At 37.9% G+C, this 21,780-nt stretch overlaps 1 protein-coding gene across 1 annotated transcript in view; it reads left to right on the top strand.

Moving 5' to 3' along the window:
* LOC114469387 (small G protein signaling modulator 1-like) overlaps positions 1-21,780 on the top strand; it is a 72,586-nt gene that overhangs the window by 8,371 nt on the left and 42,435 nt on the right. Inside the window, exon 3 of the mRNA XM_028456885.1 lies at positions 10,994-11,069. Coding sequence (XP_028312686.1) covers positions 10,994-11,069 — 76 coding nt within the window. The remainder of the gene's footprint in view (positions 1-10,993; positions 11,070-21,780) is intronic.

Below are 21,780 nucleotides of genomic sequence, written 5' to 3'. Positions count from 1 at the left end.
AACAGAATGCACCTGCAGCACTGCTGTTTGGCATTACACAAGGATAGAATACATCCGTTAGAAAATGTCAACCTTAAAAATGTAAAACAAAGCCTTTATTTTCTTCACATTTACGATAAAAAAAGAGGAGTTACAATGTTTATTACACACCCAAAGCATACACATACCAGTCGAGGTGCAAAATAATAAAGCTTTTGATTTGAGACTGGGTGAGACAGAGATATAATGTACTTCATTGTTACGCGGTTTGGTTTTAGTATTTGTTTGCTCTGGAATTGAAAAGCAGAGAAAAAGTCCTAATAATACATTATATTGCAATAATTCAGCAGCGTTAAGAGTGAATAAGTTCTGATACAGTATATCAGTCGTTCTTCTGACTGTGTCACATCGCCCTAAAGAATGACAGCTCTAAATGACTTGCATAAGGGTTAGGGTTGGTCAATGATAGATAAAATTGAAACAAACCTGTTTATTCAACCTTTTAACAAGGTGATAAATATTCCTAACCTCCCACACAATGATTAGTCATTCCCCTAACCTTTATAGTGAATGATTCGACTTTTTGATTAATTTCATTTGTTGCATTTTTGGCTGTGGAAAATGTCGATCCATGTGACCATAGCTTCAGTCATTTTGTCTTATTCTGGTTTCAATCAGATTGGAAAAAGTACAGAACAAAGAGAAATCTTGGAATTAAAACATGTTTCTTAATTCTGCTTTTTAAAAAATTATTATTATTAAAAGTGGTGTTTTATGCAAACCTGAAGTTTCTCAACAAAGCACTGCCAAAGCATCACACTGTGCTACAGGCTTGCATCTGGGAGGCACTTAAAAAACACTCAGTCGTCCCCATGATGTAACAGAAAATGCATCTTTCATTGGTTCTTCTGATGCCTGGGTCCAGTTATTGGCACATTTGATGAAGAACTGATACATAAACCCACAAGCACGCTCTGGATTTTATCATCCTTCTTTCAATATTGATCATTCATTAATGATCTCTGACCAGTTACTTCCTCTTTGTCCTCTCTGGATTCATGTTGGATTCACATTGAATATTACAAGCTGCTGGTAACAACCCTCAGGATCTGCAGTAATCCTAGGTCAGGGATAGACAGCGGGGGCCTCACAAATGTGATTGTATCTGATCACATTATCCCCATTGATCAGCATTCAGAGTAATGACCAATCTGAGTATTAACACAGAATGGGACAGATAGTTTTATGTATATTATTGTTGTCATTTTGTGTATTTATTGTGCCTTTTGTAGATATTTATGTATACTTTTGGAGTCATTTTGTGTGCTATGAATAATTGTGTGTTTATCTTTTCGTTGTGTATTTTTCGAGTCATTTATGTGCATCTTTGATGTTAATTTCTGTATTTTTATAGTTATTTCATCCATCCATCTTCTCCCGCTTAGCCGTTTCCGTTTTCCGTTTTTATAGTTATTTCATCTACTGGTAAATTTGTAGTCATCAATAAGTGTTTATAAAGTTGTTTGTGCATTTTCTGTATTTTTGTGTATTTCTGTTTAGGTTTTGTGTGTTATGATTTTTATGTTTTTTGGAGTCATTTGTATGTATTGGTTTTGTTTTATGTAGTTTCAATGTTGTTTTGTGTATTATTGTAGTAGTCTTCTTACACGTTTTTGTTATAAAGTTGTATATTTTTGTTGTCCTTTTGTGCATTTTTCTGTGATTTTGTGAGCATGTGCAGTTGCCCACGTCTGTTTTAAGTGTTCCTATAGATATCTGTTGATCATTATTTTCTCCTTGTCAAATTTGCTATTTTCCTGCATTCTTGTGTTTTATTTGAAGCCTCATTTCCCGCCCACTGACAGTCACCTTAAAGGTCCCATGTCATGCTATTTTTCACTCATCTCCATTTAAAAAAAACTTAGCCCAAATGGCACTTTTATGATGTTTAAAGCACAGAATAGTTGATTTAGCTTAACATGGACCCTTTAATGAAACAACACAAAGGAAATTAATACACTGTGGTTATAGAATATGAAATGATTTTAGTGTATTTAAAGTTCCTACAAGCTGTTGACACAGATTTTCAAGACAAACATGTAATACATCTACTAACCTTTGTTGTGCATCATTATTCATCTTTATCTGCTATAAAAGTCACTCACCTGTTGGTGGATGACAGAATCATGTGGTTATTACATTTTTCCTATTAGGAAAACAGCTTGTTTGTGTTGCCTTTGGTTTATGAGTAATAAGCTTGTGTCTGGATCGCACCATCTGGTGTCTGTATGCCGTGTGTTCTCACACTCCTGCACCCAGCTGGTTCTGTGCCACCAGTCGGCAGAATTACACCTGGACACGGGCCATTTGTTTGTGATCGCAGAATTACCTTATGGCTTGAAATGAGTTTGAATGACATCCATTTGTCTCTGGTTTGAAGAAGATTCTCTGCCTGTGTGTGGTGCCACAGTCAGGCCCCTCCTTTTGTTCTTTTCAACCTCACACATGCATGCAAACACAAATACACACCTGTGTTTGCTAAAGGAGAGAGAGAGTGAGAAAGCAAGAGAGTGTGAGGGAGACCAATAGGTTGTTGCATAGGACGTTTTTCATGTGCTAGTGAACATTATTCAAGGGTTTATTAATTTAGGTTTTTTTTCTTTATTAATATAAATTTAGAATTTTTTTTGTCATATGCTTCAACCGGTCACTGAATCAATTAACCTGTAACAATGCTGTTTATTATAGCTGCTGTGCAGTAATGGTCAGGTCAGGCAATTTTAGGGAAAAAGTGGAATTGTTGAAGATTATGAAGTCAAGCCTCAACTCATGCAACACCAAGACGCATCCTCTATGTCACAGTCTGAGCTAATTAGTACATAGAAATGTCTCATATAGCGTCACTAATTGACTAAGCCAATCGCCTGTATGCAAAAAAGCAGCTGTCAGCGTTTAAAGGCAGATTTCAAACAGTTGTTGGTAATTTGTTTTTAATAATGAATTTTTTTTGGTTAAAAAAAAAAAAAAAAATTGCATTGACTCCAATTGTTTAACCTAGCCTGCAAGATGTATTCAGCTGGTGTTCACAAACACCAGAATCCATCTTGTGCTGTTCCCAGTTTGCCTTTCGAAACCGAACCCATTAGAACCAATCATGAGGAAGTGTTGTGGTTTAGGGCTGGATATCTGGATGTGACGAAGGCAGAAGCGTCGAAGCAAAACTGGCGCATGCGCAGTTGTGGGGAGAGGAACTAGATGGGCTACCGCTATTAGCACGACTCAAAATCAAAATAGAAAGATGTTGATGCAGGAAGATAGTTAACGTGCCCTTAACTCGCATACTTGTGTTGCAAAAACGACAAAAGTCACTCAACGACATAATGACCTCAGCATTACTATCCCAAAAGAATGTTTTCACCAGCGAAGCCTTGTTGTTGCTATAGCAGCGTCTCTGTGGCGCATGCTGATGACATCCTCCCTGGTTCCGAAAGGATTGGCCAGACACAGATCGATGTGGAGAACTTGAGTTAGAGGGAGGGCTACACGTCAATCTAGCTCTTGCCAAGTTACCAATTTTTAGCATGAGAGCGGAATACAAATCCCCAAAAAAAATCAGTTTTTGGGATACAATTCTGATATTTTCTGATATTTGATAAGCATTGAAAATTTGTAAAAGTTTTCAAGTATGTTTACTTTACCATTTATGATCAAACAATATGATGCACTAGACACATTTTTTGTGAATCTGTGTGGAAGGTTTGTGTAGGACAGTCTGAAGATGAGCTGTAGCAAGTTTGGTGTCAAGTGAGCAAACCTGTGGGAAGAGATGGATGGGTTTAATAAGTTTAGCAGTTTTTGAAAAAGTAAAGACTTAATAATTTGCAATAGGTTTAAGTGTACCAATGTGGTATCACTATTGGAGTTACATTTTGGTGAAAGTTGTAAATACCACATAATGGTTGACTTTTGTAAAATTTAGAACTTTAGAGGTGGTGCCACAGCAAGCAGCTGAGGCAATCTGGCATGATGCTGGACCTTTGTGCAAAAGTTGGTGTTTGTGTATGGGAAGTAAGATTTCTTTGGAAGAAGAAGAAGAACATGCAAAATCAGAATAGCTTCCCAGCTGCTTAGGCTGTCTGCCTTTTGTTCATGTGGATACAAATCTGTTGCATGTTAAAAACGCCAAAAGCTGGTCTGAAGTACTTAATGTGTAATTGGGATTATTGTGACGCCAATAAGGTTTGCAAAATTCCAAGAATTTTCAGTTCAGTTGGATGGTCACCATCTATGAGAATTTTTGGCAATTAATGGGAATAAACAGGGAATTTGCAAAGTTGAAGGAACAGGAATGTTTATTATTATTACCTCCGCCAAGAGCAAAGGGAAGAGCGGTAAGGTTATGTTTTACCCTCCGTTTGTCTGTCTGTCATTCTGTCTGTTTGTCTCTTAGCAAGATAACTTGAAAAGTTATAAACGGATTTGAAAAATTGATAAATGGGACAAGGAACAGGTGATTAAAATTGATGGTGATGTTCTGGCTACCAAAAGAAAAAGAAAAAAAGAAAGAAAAAATAAATATATATATATATTCTATTAAATTTCCCATCCACACTGTGGAACTTATGATGATGTCATAGGTTCTCTCAGTAACCCAACTCAATGTTGACAGGTACTCATGGTAATCCTGAGTTTCCCATATTTGTGTACTAGGTCTGTGTCTCCAAGTGCTTTTCTAGTTATTGTTTTTATTATTAACTTAAATAACACATCTGAGCTTGTGGGAATTTTAAATGTGATTTTCTCAGTTGTTTTTAGAGCAGGCTGTGCCATTTTAATAAAATTTCAATTAAGATGACAGGCAGAATAGTTATATTCTTCTCATCTTTTTGTGAAATATTTTTTTTCAACCATTTTTAGTTAAAACCGACCATGCACTATTGGTTTCAGTGCTGTTGTTTTTTGCTATTTAGAATTACAAAGGTTTTGAGTTGAAATCACATTTTTGATGTTCAAGATTGTATTACTTTTTGCAAGTCCTAAAAAAAAACTGAAATTATTGTAAAGTTGTAACAAATACATCTGTTTAAATGTTATGTTATTTTTAATTATTTTATGGATTGTGTGGATTCTAATGATAGTTATTTAAATTCACTCCATTTTCCGTTTGATTCCAATAAATATTTTCTATGAAAAGTTTATTTTTGAATATTCCAAAAATTCCTGAGCTTCAGTTTTTGTGGAAATTTACCAGAAATTTAATGTGAATTTTCCAGAAATGTTCTACCATTTTGCAACTGTAAGGTACATAGCCTGCAAATATCTCCACCAACACTAAACACAATTTACATTTTCTTAATTCCAGTTTACTATTTTCACTAACTCCACATTAAATGAGATTTGAAGAACACTGTTTACTCACAACAATCAAGTTCTCTGTTCATCCTCCACTTACTGAATAGATGATAAATGAAGATGAGTGGTAATGGATGGGGCTTTCTCTCCGGCTCTTTTTTCTTTGCTCTGCTGTTGCCCAAGTTAATTAGAATACACAGTAGATCTTTTATCATGCTGCGTGATGCCCTTAAGCTTCAACAGCTGGAGAAGACTCCTCATCATGCCGTTGTCCTACAAAGTTGGTGTTTACTAAATGAACAATCACACACACTATTTTTTATATGGAAACAGGAGCATTCAGAAGGTACAAACCTCTGCAAGCCCCAAATCTTCTCCTCTTTGCCAGATATTTGCAGTTGCCTGGAATAAATTACGATAAAGAGCACAATCTGGGTCCGATCCTGTTGAAAAACTCAGTGGGAGGATTGAGAAACAGACATAACTGAGTTTTAATTAAACAATGAAATTGTGTTCAGAATCAAAGAATGTTTGACCAGAGAGACAAGCTCTGATGTAAATTTTGTGTTCAAAACAGGGGACGGGACTTGGATAAGCAAACTGCTTCTCTCGTCTCCTTTTTCGGCATGTTTAAAAAAAAAAATTTAAAAAAAAAAGAATAACAAAACTTCTGTGAATGCAACCATGTCGGAAATAAACTGAATAAATAAATAAAATAAGTGATATTTCTAAAGTTTTGACAAAGTATACTTGCGCTTTGAACTTGTTTATATTGAAGGTTGTTTTGGGCTGGAGCCTCGTAACTCCCGTGAAATCTGATCATGCGAGACTTCGCTGCAGGAAGATGGACTCTCAGAACCTCATAATATTCTGCATTTATTTGTTGTCTAATGTGGCAGTAATAATGTTTAACTATAATGCTAAGAAATGTCCTCTTCTGTCCACACGTACCACGTCATATTTTCTCGGAGAGAAGTGGTCATGTGACCAGGTACGTCGCACCCCGTGATGAGTAATTGTGGGAAAAAAATTCCATTTTGCTTTCACGAGGCATTTCAATATCAAAACGTCTGAAAAAGCTCCTCATGAAGGCATTTTTAGTGATATTTTAGTGTTCCATTACCAGTTAGTATAGCGCTATTTAGATTTTGCGCATTTCCAAGGGTAATTGAAAGCTAATGACGAACCGAGATAGGATTTTAATTGAGATAAGAATTTTTCGATTTTTGAAACCGATCCAGAATCAGTATGTTGATCCAGATCTCCTCCAAATTTTAATGGAATCTCCAATGGTGTAAGGTCTATCTTTGGCAAAAATGTTGTCAAACTCCATTAAGTACTTTTTACGTAATCCTGCTAACAGACAAACAAACTAATACATGCTGGTGAAAATATGACCTCCTTGGCAGCATGGGGTTGTGGTGGTTGACACATCTGCCTCAAAGCAAGAAAATCCTGGTTTCAAGCCTTGGGGGGTTGCATGTTCTCCACTGTAGTTATTCTCTGCCATTCAAAATTCTCAGTATTTTTTTCTAAGTTTTCCTGTAACCCTTAATGAAATAACGCAAAAAAAGCTTAGCAATAAATTTCCCAGCCCTAGTAAGTAAATATAAATGTTATTTTGAAAGCTTTTGAGTAAGCTGCTTCTGCTTTAAAGGGTATGATCTGTTTAGAATAACAGTAACAGACTGATGTTGAATGATGAATGAATGTCCAACGTGAAATGCGTGCGGTCTCCATAGAAACCTGCGCTTCAACATTTTACCATAGAGATTCCTGAGAGGATTGATTGGTCCCCTCAAACAGACAGATGAGCCAATACAAAGAGCAGCATGCCCCCTCAAGTTAATAAATCAATCAGCTTTGTGTGTGTGTGTGAAGGACACTCCAAACAACAGGAGTTGTGCATCGGTCACATCCCATATGTGGTGTGGCTGTGTGGGTTTGAGTAAACAGAACATCAGCCCCTTGTTTTTGGCTTACAGCACGAATAATTTCTTTACATTTAATTCAAGGGAAAAAGTATTATTGACATTTGACAAGGGAGGGTTTGGTTTTGAAATTTAAATAAATAAAAATTTAGTTGGAGTGATAAAGGATCCTACAGATGGGGTAGAGGTTAGATTCCCAATAACATACCCACTGGCCCCCGTGACAACGGGTGCAAATCTGAGGTTACATTTGGTCGTACGACAGCACTCACGTGTGATTTATGAAACATTTGTATCCGACCAATCCCAGCGTACATTCAAATTGGGTGTTTAATGTGGCGGCTGAATTAGATTGTCATTATCTTGTTATGCCCTCCTGTTTCAGAGGCCCCGCCCACTGAGGTAAAACGAGATGAACTTTTTTTAGATGAAAATTGACATCCTCACATCTGAAATTGAGCAGAACAAAGATGTGCTTTTTGACAGTGTGAAAATTGGACATAAAGGAGCTCATTTAAATGCTCTGTGGAAGAGGATCATCTACCGTGCAGGTGACGTCTGTCCCCCTGTGTGCGCTGAAAACAACTTCACAGCAGAGATCCTGGAGAGACACTCGGAAATATGACATTTATATTGGCCTCAGTTGTCTGCACGCTTTAGGCAATAAAAGAAAAATGATTGAAACCCTTGAAAAAAGCCTTATAAATTACTAAATGTTGTCCCTTCTGTGTTTATTACTCATACAGCCCCCAGTGATGTGCTGTATGGAGGTAATGGGACCTCATTCTGTAAGACAGAGCATAGCAGCGCTGCGTGTTGTGTGGGCGCCCACTGGGAGAACCTGTAAATACGTTTATTAGCAGGGTTTTACAGGACTCCATGAAAGGAAAACCAAAAAAGTGGTATCAGTAATAACGTGGGCTTTAAAAAAATAATTTGATGTAGTTTATTTCGTTTTAATAATTTTTTTGAATGTGTATCTGCTTGTGCTTGAAGGACAGCTGAGGTTTGTTTAATACTTTATTTTCAGTCTTAGTCAGATTTTGCTGCTGCACCTCAAATCCACACACTCAGATTAACGTACACGAGGTCAGACCTGACGTGAGATCTGATTGTAGCATACACTTACGTCTGAATTGATAAATACCGAAGATTGCCTCTGTGTCCAAGCACTCCTCTCAGGCAAATAGGTAATGAGGAACACCTGAGTGGAAACAGATGGGAAGGGAGGACGTACTTAATCTCTCTGCACTTACACACTGATGAGACGGGATGGGTTGAGTTGAAAACAGAAGGAAGTAAAGCCCACACGCAGCAACTAAAACATGCCAACAAATAATGGAGAAAATTAAGTCCAACTGAAAGTTTGAGTTGTTATCCTCATTTAGCAGTTATTATTTAACTCAATTAGTGATCAGGTTTTTAAACATTTATTTTCAAATCAGAAATACTTTTTGGAGAATTTACTACAGCTACACAGATGGCACCAGTGTCTGTTTTGCTTTATATTGTGGCGTATAGGACATCCTGCTCAGCAGAATAGATCAGGAGCATCATCACCCATCTGTGTAAGGCACGCGGGCACTTACAGCAGCTATTAAAGTCAATGATGTGTAAGATTGGTTGGAAAGTCACAACGTGCAGAAAGAAAGGCTTTATGGCCTGAAACAATTTGATCATCGAGCCTTTGATTTAAAAACCGATTCAGTGGCAACTTCAAGAAGAGACATTTGATTATTACACCATTAAAAAATTACAATTATGCAATTACTTTTATCACAGTTGGGGCCACAGAAACGTGATCTGATCTGAGGGTCAAATAACAACCAATCTGAGCATTAACGTGTGTCAGAAAAAAGAAGGGTCTGTGAGGGGATTTTTGTATTCTTTGATAGATACTTTATTCATTTTAAATAGAAATTCACATTTCCAGCATTTTGACATAAAGACACAAAGGGGCCCACAAAATGAGTCCAAGGACCGTCTATGGCCAGCAGTTGCCCATTTTCGATTTAGATAGGTGGTTACCAAACTTGTAACAGTCCGTACCACTTCAGACCTTTAACGTGAAGTCATGTACCCCCTACTCCTGCACACTTAAAAAACACAATAATGTAATGTCATATACAATGTAGCCCTACAGTGAAATTTGGCTCGGAATTGTATCTAGCCTGTTGACGATTAATATTTAATTAAAAAAAGAATAATGACAATGCATTGAGGCTCCTGACTGCTGGTCTATTTATATTCTTATATTTTCACTTAACCCCATGAACATTTGTGTACCCCTGGGGGTACTCATACTCCAATTTAGGAACCTTGGCTTTAGAGTTTGAGTTACATTCACATTTAGTTAGGATAAAAATGCACATAAGTCGTGTCCAAGAGCGCCTTTGTCCTGAAACGTCACCTTACAGATCTTCCTGTCTGTATAAGTGTGTGTGTGTAGAAGATAGATGGAGTAATTTCAACAGGAAATTACAGTTCTGCGACAGTGTCCGGAGGTTGATATTCTCCATGCAAACGGTCTAGCGTTTCCCAGACTGGAGGACGTCTCTCAAGCCTACACTGGGACTGATTCATGGGCCGATGGAACTAATCATACAGCTTAGAGAAAAACTCTGCACCATTACCTTAAAACTCAGCCAGCAATTGTAACCTTGATCTCTCTTGTTTAACTTCCCCGTTTACTTGCGTGGATGTTGTCAGTGTGTGACTCAACATAAGATATCAACTACTCGCAGGATTATTTGATGTTGAAAAACTATAGCCTCTGTTTTTTTAAACTCTACCATCAAATGTATGACTCCATCTCCCAGTGGTGATGAGTGCTGATGACTCACCAACCAACCAGCATTGCATTTTTCAACACCTTGCAAAGTTCCAAATTCTTTCTTATTCTTCTGACCATTTTTTGACCCGTTAGTACACTGCCAACTCTTAACTGATTTTCACCATTCAAAGATCAAAATGTTCTGCTGCTTAGTGACAACGATAAAATCTTATTTGTAAAATGTCAACTCTCTTACTTTTAATGCAATTTAAGGTTTTATACATATTAGGTTGCTACTGCAAGCCCTAGAGTGATTGATTTAGGTCTGCTAGAGTGTAACTGCTGCTGCTCATGAACTTTGAGAAAAACTGCTGTTAAAGCTTTAATCCTGTGCCTACAGCCACAATTTGTAGCTTAAGATGTTGCTACAGTCTTTCTCTTTTTAAAAAATGTACTTTTAGTGGGAATGCTTGGCATTCATCCCTTACTTTGCTTCCTCAAGTAGGACTTGTACGGTGAGAACTCTGTAGGCAGCTTTAGCTCAGAGTGATCAGAACCTGCTTCTTGCCCTGCACAATGTCTGTCACCTTGACTCTAAATAAACGTTAAATCTTCAATGATGCAATGTAATGCTTTTCATTCCCTTTGAATACTGCTTGTAAATATCTAAGCTTTTGGTAATGTGTGTACTAACTTGTGATCATTGACAACAAACACATACAGTCAAAGAAGTTGGTAATTATTTTTCGCATTCCCAATTGCATAGTCGTGGCAATGCAAATTTTTCTAGTGATATTTAACTCTTCATTAATGCAGACCAGCTTTAGAATGATACAAACCTTATTTGAAACTGTTGTTTTTGCAATTCCATCAGCTCTGCTTTAAGACACTGGGAGCTTTCTGTTAGTTGTGGCATAATAATGAATGAGTCATCCAGCATCTCTTGTGTCACTGACAGGTAAAGCTGATCATGGAAGAAGCTGTTACCAGAAAATTCGTTCACGAAGACAGCAGCCATATCGTGTCCTTTTGTGGTGAGTAACCAGACTTATGAATCATGCAGCTATTTTTCTTTTCTGACATTTTGACTTGGAAAGGTTTTTTTCTTCTTCTGTAAGATAGCCACAAGAAATTGTATTTGTTTGTGATGCTCAAGATCACCAACATTCCTCCCTGAAAGCTAGACACTAATTACCCACAGGAAATGGGATTCATTAGTATAATTTTGCACGGTATATACCATGGTAATGTATAATCATATATTTTGGCTGATTTCATTTGGTAAGAAACATGCAGCTTGTAGTTACAACTTCATTGAGATAAAAAAAAAAGATCTCAATTTCAAGAACGTCTGGCCATGACTGACAGCTCTAATGAGAACATGACAGACAAATCAAAGGAAATCTTAATATTTCTTGAATTGATGTGAACAAAGAGGGAGAGCACTTTCGATTAAGCTTGGGAATTTTGGGAATATTTTGATATATGAAAGAAACCTTTCATAATTCCAGCAAGTTCTTTTTGTCTTGTTTTTGAATAATATGTTATGGTTTTATTTCTTCTGACAACTTTTTTTTCAGGAAATTTACTTTGATCTCCTGACAGGTTTTGACTGTCAACTGCCCGTCTTCTTCAGAGGTGTCTGCTGATCGCATAATAATTCCAGCAAGTTCTTCTTTTTGAATAAGTCAAGGACACGTCTATCAGAAGACACCTCTGAGGAAGACTGGCAGAGATCAAAGTAAATTTCTTGAAAAAAGTGGTCTGAATAAATGAAACCTAAAACATATTAAAAAGTACATTTTGCGCAATATATATATATATATCATCAAGATGGTCACTAATCGCATAATTCTCAACACCCAGATGTGATACCACAAGAGTATTTTTTTCTTGATTCCTGAAATTTCTAACACAGAGCTTCATATATATATATATATATTTCCAAACAAGATAACTAAAAATGACTAGAGTTAAAGATATTTACCCTAAATGTATTATTGTAGTAAAAACAACTAATGGGGAAATGTTATATAACCCTTTATTCCAAATAACGGCACTAACTTTAATCCTCTATAAATACCCACTTCATATTTATAGACTTTTAACGTTTGTGGTTGTTTTTTTGTTGGCTGGAACACACACTGACGCTTGCTGGAGGATTAATGTGAGAAACACTCTACCCACGGGCAGACACTCACACCTAACAGATGTCTGGCTCAAACCATGGCTGGAATCAGTGTGGGGACTATTTTGGGGATATTTCATGTTGGAAAAATCAGCTTAAAGGAAAAGTGACTAAGACTGTAGTTAATTTTTTAATGAGACTGGAGGAAATCTAATTAATTGTGAGAAAGTGCTTTGATGACGTAAAGGAAGCTTTTAGCAGTAGACACATGTGCACAAACTCAATCACAAACACCTTGATATCGACGGTGAATGTCTCACATGGGAGTGTGTCGAGTGTGAAATGAAGCAACCGGAGACCGAACTGAATGTTCCATCATATAATCAAGACTTTTCGCTTCAGGAGCTTCTTTTATTATTAATCAGTCAGCCACTTTGTCGTGTGAAAGTAATCTGAGGCACACAGTAAGAATGTATTAAAGCAGCATAAAAGAGTTCATGTTTAATCTTTTTTTTTCTGTCTAATAATTACCATGGCCGACTTATCCTTTTGTATTTCAGTTTCTCTCTGCTAGGTTGTTAAAATAATTTGTCACAGAGCAGAAACTTTTTTATTAGTCTGAAAGTTTAAGATTTACATGCATTTTAGTGGATGTGTGCACATTATAATATTCTGTTTGTGGTTCTGTGTCATGATATATTTTTTTTGCATTAAGTGTGAGCACGAGTTGCAAATTACTGCAGCTCAGTTGTTGGTTTGACTCTTTTCAGTCAAGGAGTGGGTTTTTTAGTCTGATTTTATTTTTTTAATATTTTCCCTGTTTGTTTTTAGTTTTTGTCCATTATGGAGTTTTGTGATTATACCTGCAGCTGCAACATATGTACACTGTCTCTGAGATTCACATTCCACTAACACCGGATTTCTACCGGATACGTAACTACTCCGTAACGTCACTGCTGCATCCACTTTGTCTCGATCTGTGATGCGTAACTATTGCAGCAATGACTCAGGAGATCTTGCGAATGGGTATTCACGCGATATAGCGTGTTGTAGTTATACAAACAGTTCATTGTGTCCTTGGAGAGAAGCAGAAGGAAATTGACTCAGTCCTGCCCTGTAGAACTTTCGCTTTTTTTAGAGATTATTATCATTCAACCATGGATAGGTGTAATATTACATGTTAAATTTGATGCACTCCTGCCTTGTCCAGGGTGTAGCCCCGCCGACCTTGAAGAAAGCTGGAGATAGGCACCAGCAGCAAGCGGGTCGGAAAATGGATGGAAATACGATCCGCCTTGAACAGGAAGAATTTTGTTTTGAAAATAAACCGGATATTTTATTCTGTCTATCTTATCTTTATCTTTCTTGAATTTATGCAGGACAGCTCCAGTGTCTGGCAAAAAATAGGTCTGTGTATCTGTTGCAGAGGGCTCCAGCATGACTGAGTCGTTACACAGCTGTGACGGAACGCATGTGGTGGAAATTCACTTTATTAAAAACGTATCGGCTCCGTTGCTGTTACGCAGCAGTTATGCAGCAAGTGGAAATTGGGGGTTAGTTCCAACAGATGTAGACATTTTTCCATCTCCGTTTCTGAGTTTACTCATATCCATGTCATTAATGCATCAGTTTACCCTTTTCCGTTTAACTAGTTTTTCCTAATCTGATCTCTTTACTGGCTCTTAAATTTTCCAAAATCATGCAAAACATGCTTAATACAGTTAATTAGGTTTACTATTATAATTCCTTTCATATTATATCCGCTGTATTTGTGCCGAATGCAGCACTTAAATCATCAAAGATTTTGAGCATGGTTTGATGTTTGATTGCTAAATTTGCTACACATTAGGCCACTCGCTTTACAGTGAGAAATTGCGCATTATTGTCCCAAAACATGTTGGTGATGGTTTAGTCTGTGTGAACTCAATCATTACGTGATTTGATATATTCATATTTTGCATGATAATTCACATTTCTGTCTCTCTGACAGCCTGTTTACGATCAAAAATTGCGTGTAAATGCTTGATATTGTCCTAAAACATGCATTTGAGGCTGTATTCCTTGTCATATTACAATTTGCATTTGATTTGTCTGTCAGTACTGAGAAATAACTTTTTTTTGTTGGTCCTTTGTTTGTTTTTGTGTGTAATAGTAATAAAATAGAATACAAAAATAAAATGCCATCCCATCAGTTCATCATTCATGAAAGTTGCATAAAAAACAACAAACTGAATAAATTCAAATAAAGACAGTCGATATAATTTCAGTAAGCCAGCCTGCTGTTGTTTTTCATTTAGTTCTCTTTTGTCGTCATCAGCCTTTTGTTCACACCTTGTGCTTGAATGTTTTTTTTAATAAAATGGACTTCCAGTTCTCTGCACATGATTCATTCCTCTCATCTTTGTTTTGCCGACTCCTCAGTGATCTGTTTAGTGTTTTTTGTTTTAGTTTTCATTCCTCTGGGGTTTGCGAGAACAGAAAAGCTGCTGAATTTCGGAGAAGCTCTGCAAGCTCACCAGGGCGCAATTAATTTCCTCCATCAAGGCTGCTTTGATGACAGAGCCAAGGATATGTAGACATTATGTTAATGCACTAATTTTGTAAAGCTAAAGCATGTAGCTTACTAAATGCTATACAATTGAGCTAAGGTTTCCACTGAGGATGTTGCAATTTTCATCCTAACGGGTTCTTCAAAATTGTTCAAAAAAACTTCCTCTTTTACATTTAACAATACATACATTACACTTACTTAAATTAGGGATGGTATGACAGAGTTTATGATACAATACAATAAAGGGTGCATGGTAATACAATACAATGTATGGAACATATGGAAAAATAATTTCATTTGATTTAAACTCTAAGCATACTTGCATAGTTTCTCTGGGTATGACCTTTTCAACTCAAAAGGAATACAAAAAAATGAATTTAACAAAACAAACAAGACTAATGTTTCCTATTTAAAGTGCAAAGACATTTTACTCAGCAAACGAAATGTAAAAAAAACCCCTGACAATTCATGCCAGTCGAAAAATAAAACCAAATCACGTCGTCATCATGACATTCTTAAAACAAATTCCTATCTGTGCGTGAACTTTGCTTACCAGGTTTATTTTTACAAAGTCAAACAGTTAACTCAGCCGAGATTTATGATATGGAAACGTTCTTTTTCAACAATATTAGCATGTCTACATTTTCTGGCAGCAGTTTAAACCTTTGAACATTGACTCTCTCCAAAAAAAAGACACCCCCCCACCCCGATAGAACTCCTGACACATCGGATAAAGATATTATCCCATCTTTAACGTCAACATTTTGGTAATTACACATTGAAATTATTGCTTAGTTTCCTAATCCTTTTTCTGTTACATTGTAGTGCTTTATGTGCAGACAGGGATTCTCTGACTAAGGTCAGGCTCATTTTATTCTCCCACTCATTTCAATCTTTTTTTTATATCAATATCTAGGAGCCACGATGTACTCTTAACAATAATTTGATTAATAAATGTATTCTAGCTCTCCAAATCATGACCATTTTGGATAATAATAGACACGGCACCCACACACTGAAAGAAAAGGAATTTCTAATCTATCTCAGCTCTGCCCTTTGTGTGTTATTTGATCAAAATCTTTATTTTAAACCATCACTTAGACTTCACAAAACCATTTTCTTAATCTTCCTATCTCAAGCTGGCTTTCCATTACCCATGGAAATGCGCAAAATCTAAATGGTGCAATAAAAACTGGTAATGGAAACGCCTGAATTAAAAAAAAAAAAAACACTCAAATATTACTAAAATGTTTTTATGCTTTCATGAGGAGGATTTTCAGGCATTTAGATATTGAAATGTATCACATAAGCGCTATGGAAACACTTTTTCCGCAATTACAATTCACCAGTCAAGACGTACCTGGTCACTTCTCTCAGAGAAAACATGGTACAGGCGGACAGAAGAGGAGACTGAGACATTTCTAAGCATTATACTTCTAAATTATTACTGCCAAATTAGACCGCAAACAACAAAGAATTGCAGATTGTTATAAAGAGGTTTGGAGTGTCCATCTTACTGCAGCAAAGTCTCGCTGACTGAGGTTTCATGGGAGTTATGAGGCTCCCAAAAAACCAGTGGAAACACGTTCAAAGTGCAAATATGCTTTGTTGACATTTAGAAATATTGCTTTTATTTTGGGAAAATCTGTATAGGAAGCCCAGTTTCAGGCTCTTGCACACAGGTATTTGTTTTCTCTGCTTGAATTAGTTTTGTTTTGGAGACATGGAGACATTTCACCTTTTTTCTGTCGAGAACCATGGACTCAGATTTGGAGGAGCTGATTCTGATCTATAAAAGTTATGAACAGTTGTTGACAAAGGGCAGCCCTGGCAGAGTCCAACCCCCACTGGAAGTGAGTTTGACTAACTGCTGGCGATTTGGACTAAGCTCTGACTCCAGTTGTACAGGGAATGGATGGCCAGTATCAGGCGGTCCTATACCCCATACTCCTGGAGAACCACAGGGACAGGGTCCAAGTCTGCCTTCTCAAAGTCCACAAAGCACATGTGGACTGGTTGGACAAGCACTCATGCACCCTCAAGGACCATGCTGAGGGTATGCAGCTTGTCCACATTGATCCTCCTGGATTCGTGGTTGGACTATCCACTGGATCCCCCTCTTCAGTACCCCTGAATAGACCTCATCAGGGAGGCTGTGGAGTGTGATCCCTCTATAGTTGGAACACACCCTCCAATCCCCCTTCTTAAAAAGAACCACCACCCTTGTCTGCCAATTCAAAGCCACTGCCCCTGATGTCTACACAATGCTGCAGAGTCGTGTCAACCATGAAGGCCCAACAAAATCCAGGACCTTGAGGAACTCTGGGTGGATCTCTCTCCCCCGGGGCCCTGCCACCAAGGAGATTTTTAACCACCTCGGCAACCTCAGGCCCAGAGATAAAGTCCACTCCTGCGTCCCCAGGCAATGGAATTCAGTTGTTTCATCCAGTCTTCATATGTTCCAGGTCTCAGTTCATGTTTTTACAAAACAAATCTAGGTGCCTTGATATATAATCAAAGCTACTGAATACAATTAATTGGGGTAAGTTTGATTAGTTTTGTGATATTTAAATGTGTATTTATATTGATAAATAACTAAATGTACTGTGTATTAATATATTGTAAATGATTATTGCTAAATAACCAGTTATCTGATGTTAAAAGCCACGTGTTGGAGGAATTGTTTATTGGAACTAGGTCAGACTGTATGAATGTTTTTGTTTTGTAAATAGTTTGTTGTGTGATATGTTACATGTAGTTATATACTGCACTAATAAGACTAAGTGTATTTGGTGTGAACTCCAGGAAGAGTAACATTGGCTCTAGACAAAGCTAAAGGAGATCCAAACAAAAAGAAAGACATGGTCCTAGTGGCTCTGGGGGTCAGCCTTGTATTCCTCTAGTCTTTTAATGCACTCAGTTTCCAGAGATACTGGATGATTAGCAGTAATTTAGTGCTGTTTTTACCTGAAGGAACTGCATTAAAGATTTAATATGTGCTAATTTTTCTTGATGGCACTTTTACCTTTTGGTTTATTTGCTTCAGTTTAAAGAGGGCTCAGAGTTGTTTTATTTATTGCACTAAATAATTTACCCATCCAACACATGAGAAGGAAAAGAAGACACTGAATGTTTTAATTTGCATTTACTAGTAATGAACTGTATTTTATTTAAGAACTGCCTTAGATTTCCTTTTAGGATTTCCAACTCAGCTGCAGAAACAGTGAGTCAGGGGAAATTCTCTCTGTAGTCAGTCAGTCACTTCAGAAAGGTGTAATGGTTTATAACTGTGCACTGTCATCAGAAGGGAGCACAGTTAGAAATGTAGACCTATTAACGCAGCAGTTTGTCTGACATTTTGCTTGTTACGTTTAATGGTGTGAGATGAGGAGAAAAGAGAAGACCAGAGAACAGATAGAGCAGGGCTTTTATCAGTGATGCTACAGAGTACAGAAGCAGTGTGTGTGAAGGCGTCACGGTGCTGGATAGAGATGGAGATCACGATGCTGATGAGCTGCTGCTGCCCCTCCCTCTGAGCGTGTATCTCCCAGAGCTTGATCGCTCCATCAACAGGGGTTACCATGACAACCCCAGCCTTCCCCGTGACCCCATCTGAGCAGAGCCACAGGATTAGTCCGGAAAGGAAAAGCGAATGTCAACACGGCTCCAGGCGACTCCACGTAGGCCTGTGAGGAAACCAGGCTTTCTTTTCTTGGACAGGTGTGTCATCAACTGCTACTACGAGTACTGTTGGTACATGGAAAATTTGTTTTAGATCAGCGTTTCTTAAATGGGGGTACGCAATGGCACTGCAGGGGATACTTGAGAAAGAGAGGGGGTAAAATTAACAAATGAAAGAATTTGAAAAATATTTAATTTTTTTTTTAGTAAAAAATTATAATTACACTGACTATTAATAATCAGAGCAGACAAATAACAAAATACACAAAATGACACCAAAAACACACCAAATGATTTAAATTATATTGATTAGAACAGCGATTCTCAACTGTTGGGTCGTGGACCTATACTAGGTGGGTCATGGGGAGCTGGTCAAAAATAAATAGCCTACTTAATGTCTCATGTTAGGCTTGTCTTTTATTTTGAAAGAAACTTTTCTTTCGACAAGAGTCAGTCTTGGACCCACATCAGGAGGGAGGTGACGGGACATGATGAAAACTATAGAAATACATCTATTCAGGAGGCACTAAATAATGATTAATTCCATTTATTTACATAATGAGATTTTTAAAAATGTGACAAATTATTGCTCATTCATTCCATCGTTATGCTCTTTAGCGTTTTTTTTTTCATCTGCAGAACTGCGTTGGAAATTGCAGAACAAAATGCATCACAAAGTCTGTTCAAGGCAATATGGAAACATCTGTGTGGGCTCATTCTCTTTGGTTTTGAACACTTCATCCCCCATTAGCATTGAAATATTTGAAATGAATGTTTATTTTTTCACAAATCCTGCTCTTTTAAGCCTTAATAACAAAATTGCTACTCAAGCGCAAGTGCTATGTTTTTTTGTTTTTTTTAATGAACAATGGTTTTCCTTAAGAGCATAAATGCTTATTGGTTGGTTTTCTTAAGAAAAAAATCTTCCCACAACCTATTCGTCACTCCACTCTCCATCTCGTTACTGTATGTTTGGTCTTAACAGCTTTCTGGGTTGTGGCTGACTCATTCTTTGTGATGAGGTTTGAATTATGACTCTGTTATGTAGCCAATTGCCAACATATGTAGTCGTGTTATCTTTGAGGCTGAATCCAGTCTATCACATTTCTAATGCACAAACATACTCACATGCATTTCACTTGAATCACAGCTATAGTTGATTTAGAAATCTACATTCGCATCATTGGCTCATGGGACAAAATAGGGTTACCTGGAACAGTAAACTACAAATGACTTAATTATTGCTTTTGTCACCATTTTTATGTTAATGCTGAATAAAAGAACACACCCTAAATAATGGATCCACAAAATATTTTACATTATGTCCACCTTAAGGTTAAGTTATGCATTTTAAAGTCACTTTTTGCATGTTGCCAGTCTGCTTCATGGAGAATGACCATTTATGTGTTGTTGTGACGCACCCAGAGGCTCATACATGGCCTTCTTCAATCTTAACTACAGCGCTGAAAATTCACACTGACGACGCCTACGGAGTTAGACAACATTACCTTTATCATCATTACACAGACTACTCTCAAAGACGCCTCCATACTGTGAACCAGTTTACTGAAAGAAGACTTCTGGGAATGGAGTTTTCTCATTTACACAGAGCCATCATTTCTGTCGGGCGTCGAATTTGTCACAACACCCAGAGCTGTAAAGAGTACTGATATATCCTGCTCAAGTAGAAGTACTGTTGCTTGATTGAAATTGTACAAGTAAGTCATACATAAAATACTCAAGTAAAATTAAAAAGTAGCTCAATCAAATAGTACTCAAAGTAAGTTACTAGTTACTTACCCCCCGACTTCTTTCTTTGGTAATAAATCTGACCACGGCTCTGTATACATACATGAGACCAAATCTTGCACAATTGGAACTTTATTTTTAATTTAAAATAAAATAAATTATCAGGTTCTAAGTATAGCTACATTTATGAACTCTAAAACTGAGAAAATAACCTAAATACAATGCCGTTTTGGCCCGGTGCATTACGTTTAATCTGATGGGTCGCCTATGATGTGATGCATTTAATTGTGGTCTGGTCATTTAATTTTTTGTAGTTTCGCAATGTCTGATCATTTTAAAATGAAAAATAATAATTTACTCAATAATGGTTGGGTGTAAAAATTAATGAATGACTACTTTTTAAAAACGTACTTGAAGGTGTAGTGGACAATTTTCCGGAAGTTTAGAAAAGAAACAAGTTGGAGTCAGCATCGCTGATGCAAGCTTATCTTCCTAAGAAGATTTGCACTTTTCCCACTATGTCAGACTCGCCACCGGTAAGTGAAAATCCATTTTCAAAGGACCCGATGCGCACCGGGCACGAGCACGTACGACGTCCTTACGTAAACATATAACCAGAATGATTGACAACTAGGAGGACCAATTGTCTAGATGATCCACCTGAAATTAGAAGCCCAAAAAAACATTTTCTACTATAACTTTAAAGGGGAGTATCATGTTTTTTTTTTTCAGGCACATAGTACCATTCGATAGCATTCTCTATACTACCCAATTTTTTTCGAAAAATGCAGCAAATATCTAACTAAAAAGCAAGGGACGTCTGTGTGTGTGTGCGTGCGTGCGTGCGTGCGTGTAGAGCAAATATCCCCCCGTCCCGACGCGGTGCGAGTTCGACCTGAAACTTGGTCAACGGGTTCCAAATACCCCGAGTGTCCATCCATCCATCTTCTCACGCTTAGCCGTTTCCGGGTCGCGGGGGCAGCATCCTCAGGCCAGCCGAGAGACATAGTCTCTCTAGCGTGTCCTGGGTCTTCCCTGGGGCCTCCTTCCGGAGGGACGTGCCCTGAACGCCTCACTAGGGAGGCGTTCAGGGGCATCCTAATTAGGTGCCCGAGCCACTTCATCTGGCTCTTCTCGATGCGGAGGAGTAGCGACTCTACTTTGAGCCCCTCCCGAATGACTGAGCTTCTCACCCTATCTCTAAGGGAGAGCCCAGCCACCCTACGGAGGAAACTCAATTCGGCCGCTTGTACCCGTGATCTTGTTCTTTCGGTCATGAACGTAGACCGACCTGTAAATCGAGAGCTTCGCTTTTTGGCTCAGCTCCCTTTTTACAATGACGGACCGGTGCAGATGCCGCACCAATCCACCTGTCGATCTCTCTCCATCCTTCCCTCACTCGTGAACAAGACCCCGAGGTACTTCAACTCCTCCACCTGGGGCAGAACCTCATCTCCAACCCGGAGAAGGCACTCCACCTTTTTCCGGTCGAGAACCATGGACTCGGATTTGGAGGTGCTGATTCTCATTCCGGCCGCTTCACACTCGGCTGCGAACCGATCCAGTGAGAGTTGAAGGTCACTGTATGTTGGAGCCAACAGGACCACATCATCTGCAAAAAGCAGTGATGCAATAC

The sequence above is a fragment of the Gouania willdenowi genome, chromosome 9 (genome assembly GCF_900634775.1).
Source record: "Gouania willdenowi chromosome 9, fGouWil2.1, whole genome shotgun sequence".
In the NCBI taxonomy this organism is placed as follows: Eukaryota; Metazoa; Chordata; class Actinopteri; order Blenniiformes; family Gobiesocidae; genus Gouania; species Gouania willdenowi.
The sequence above is the reverse complement of the archived record's forward strand: the minus strand, read 5'-3'. Positions and strand labels throughout refer to the sequence as shown.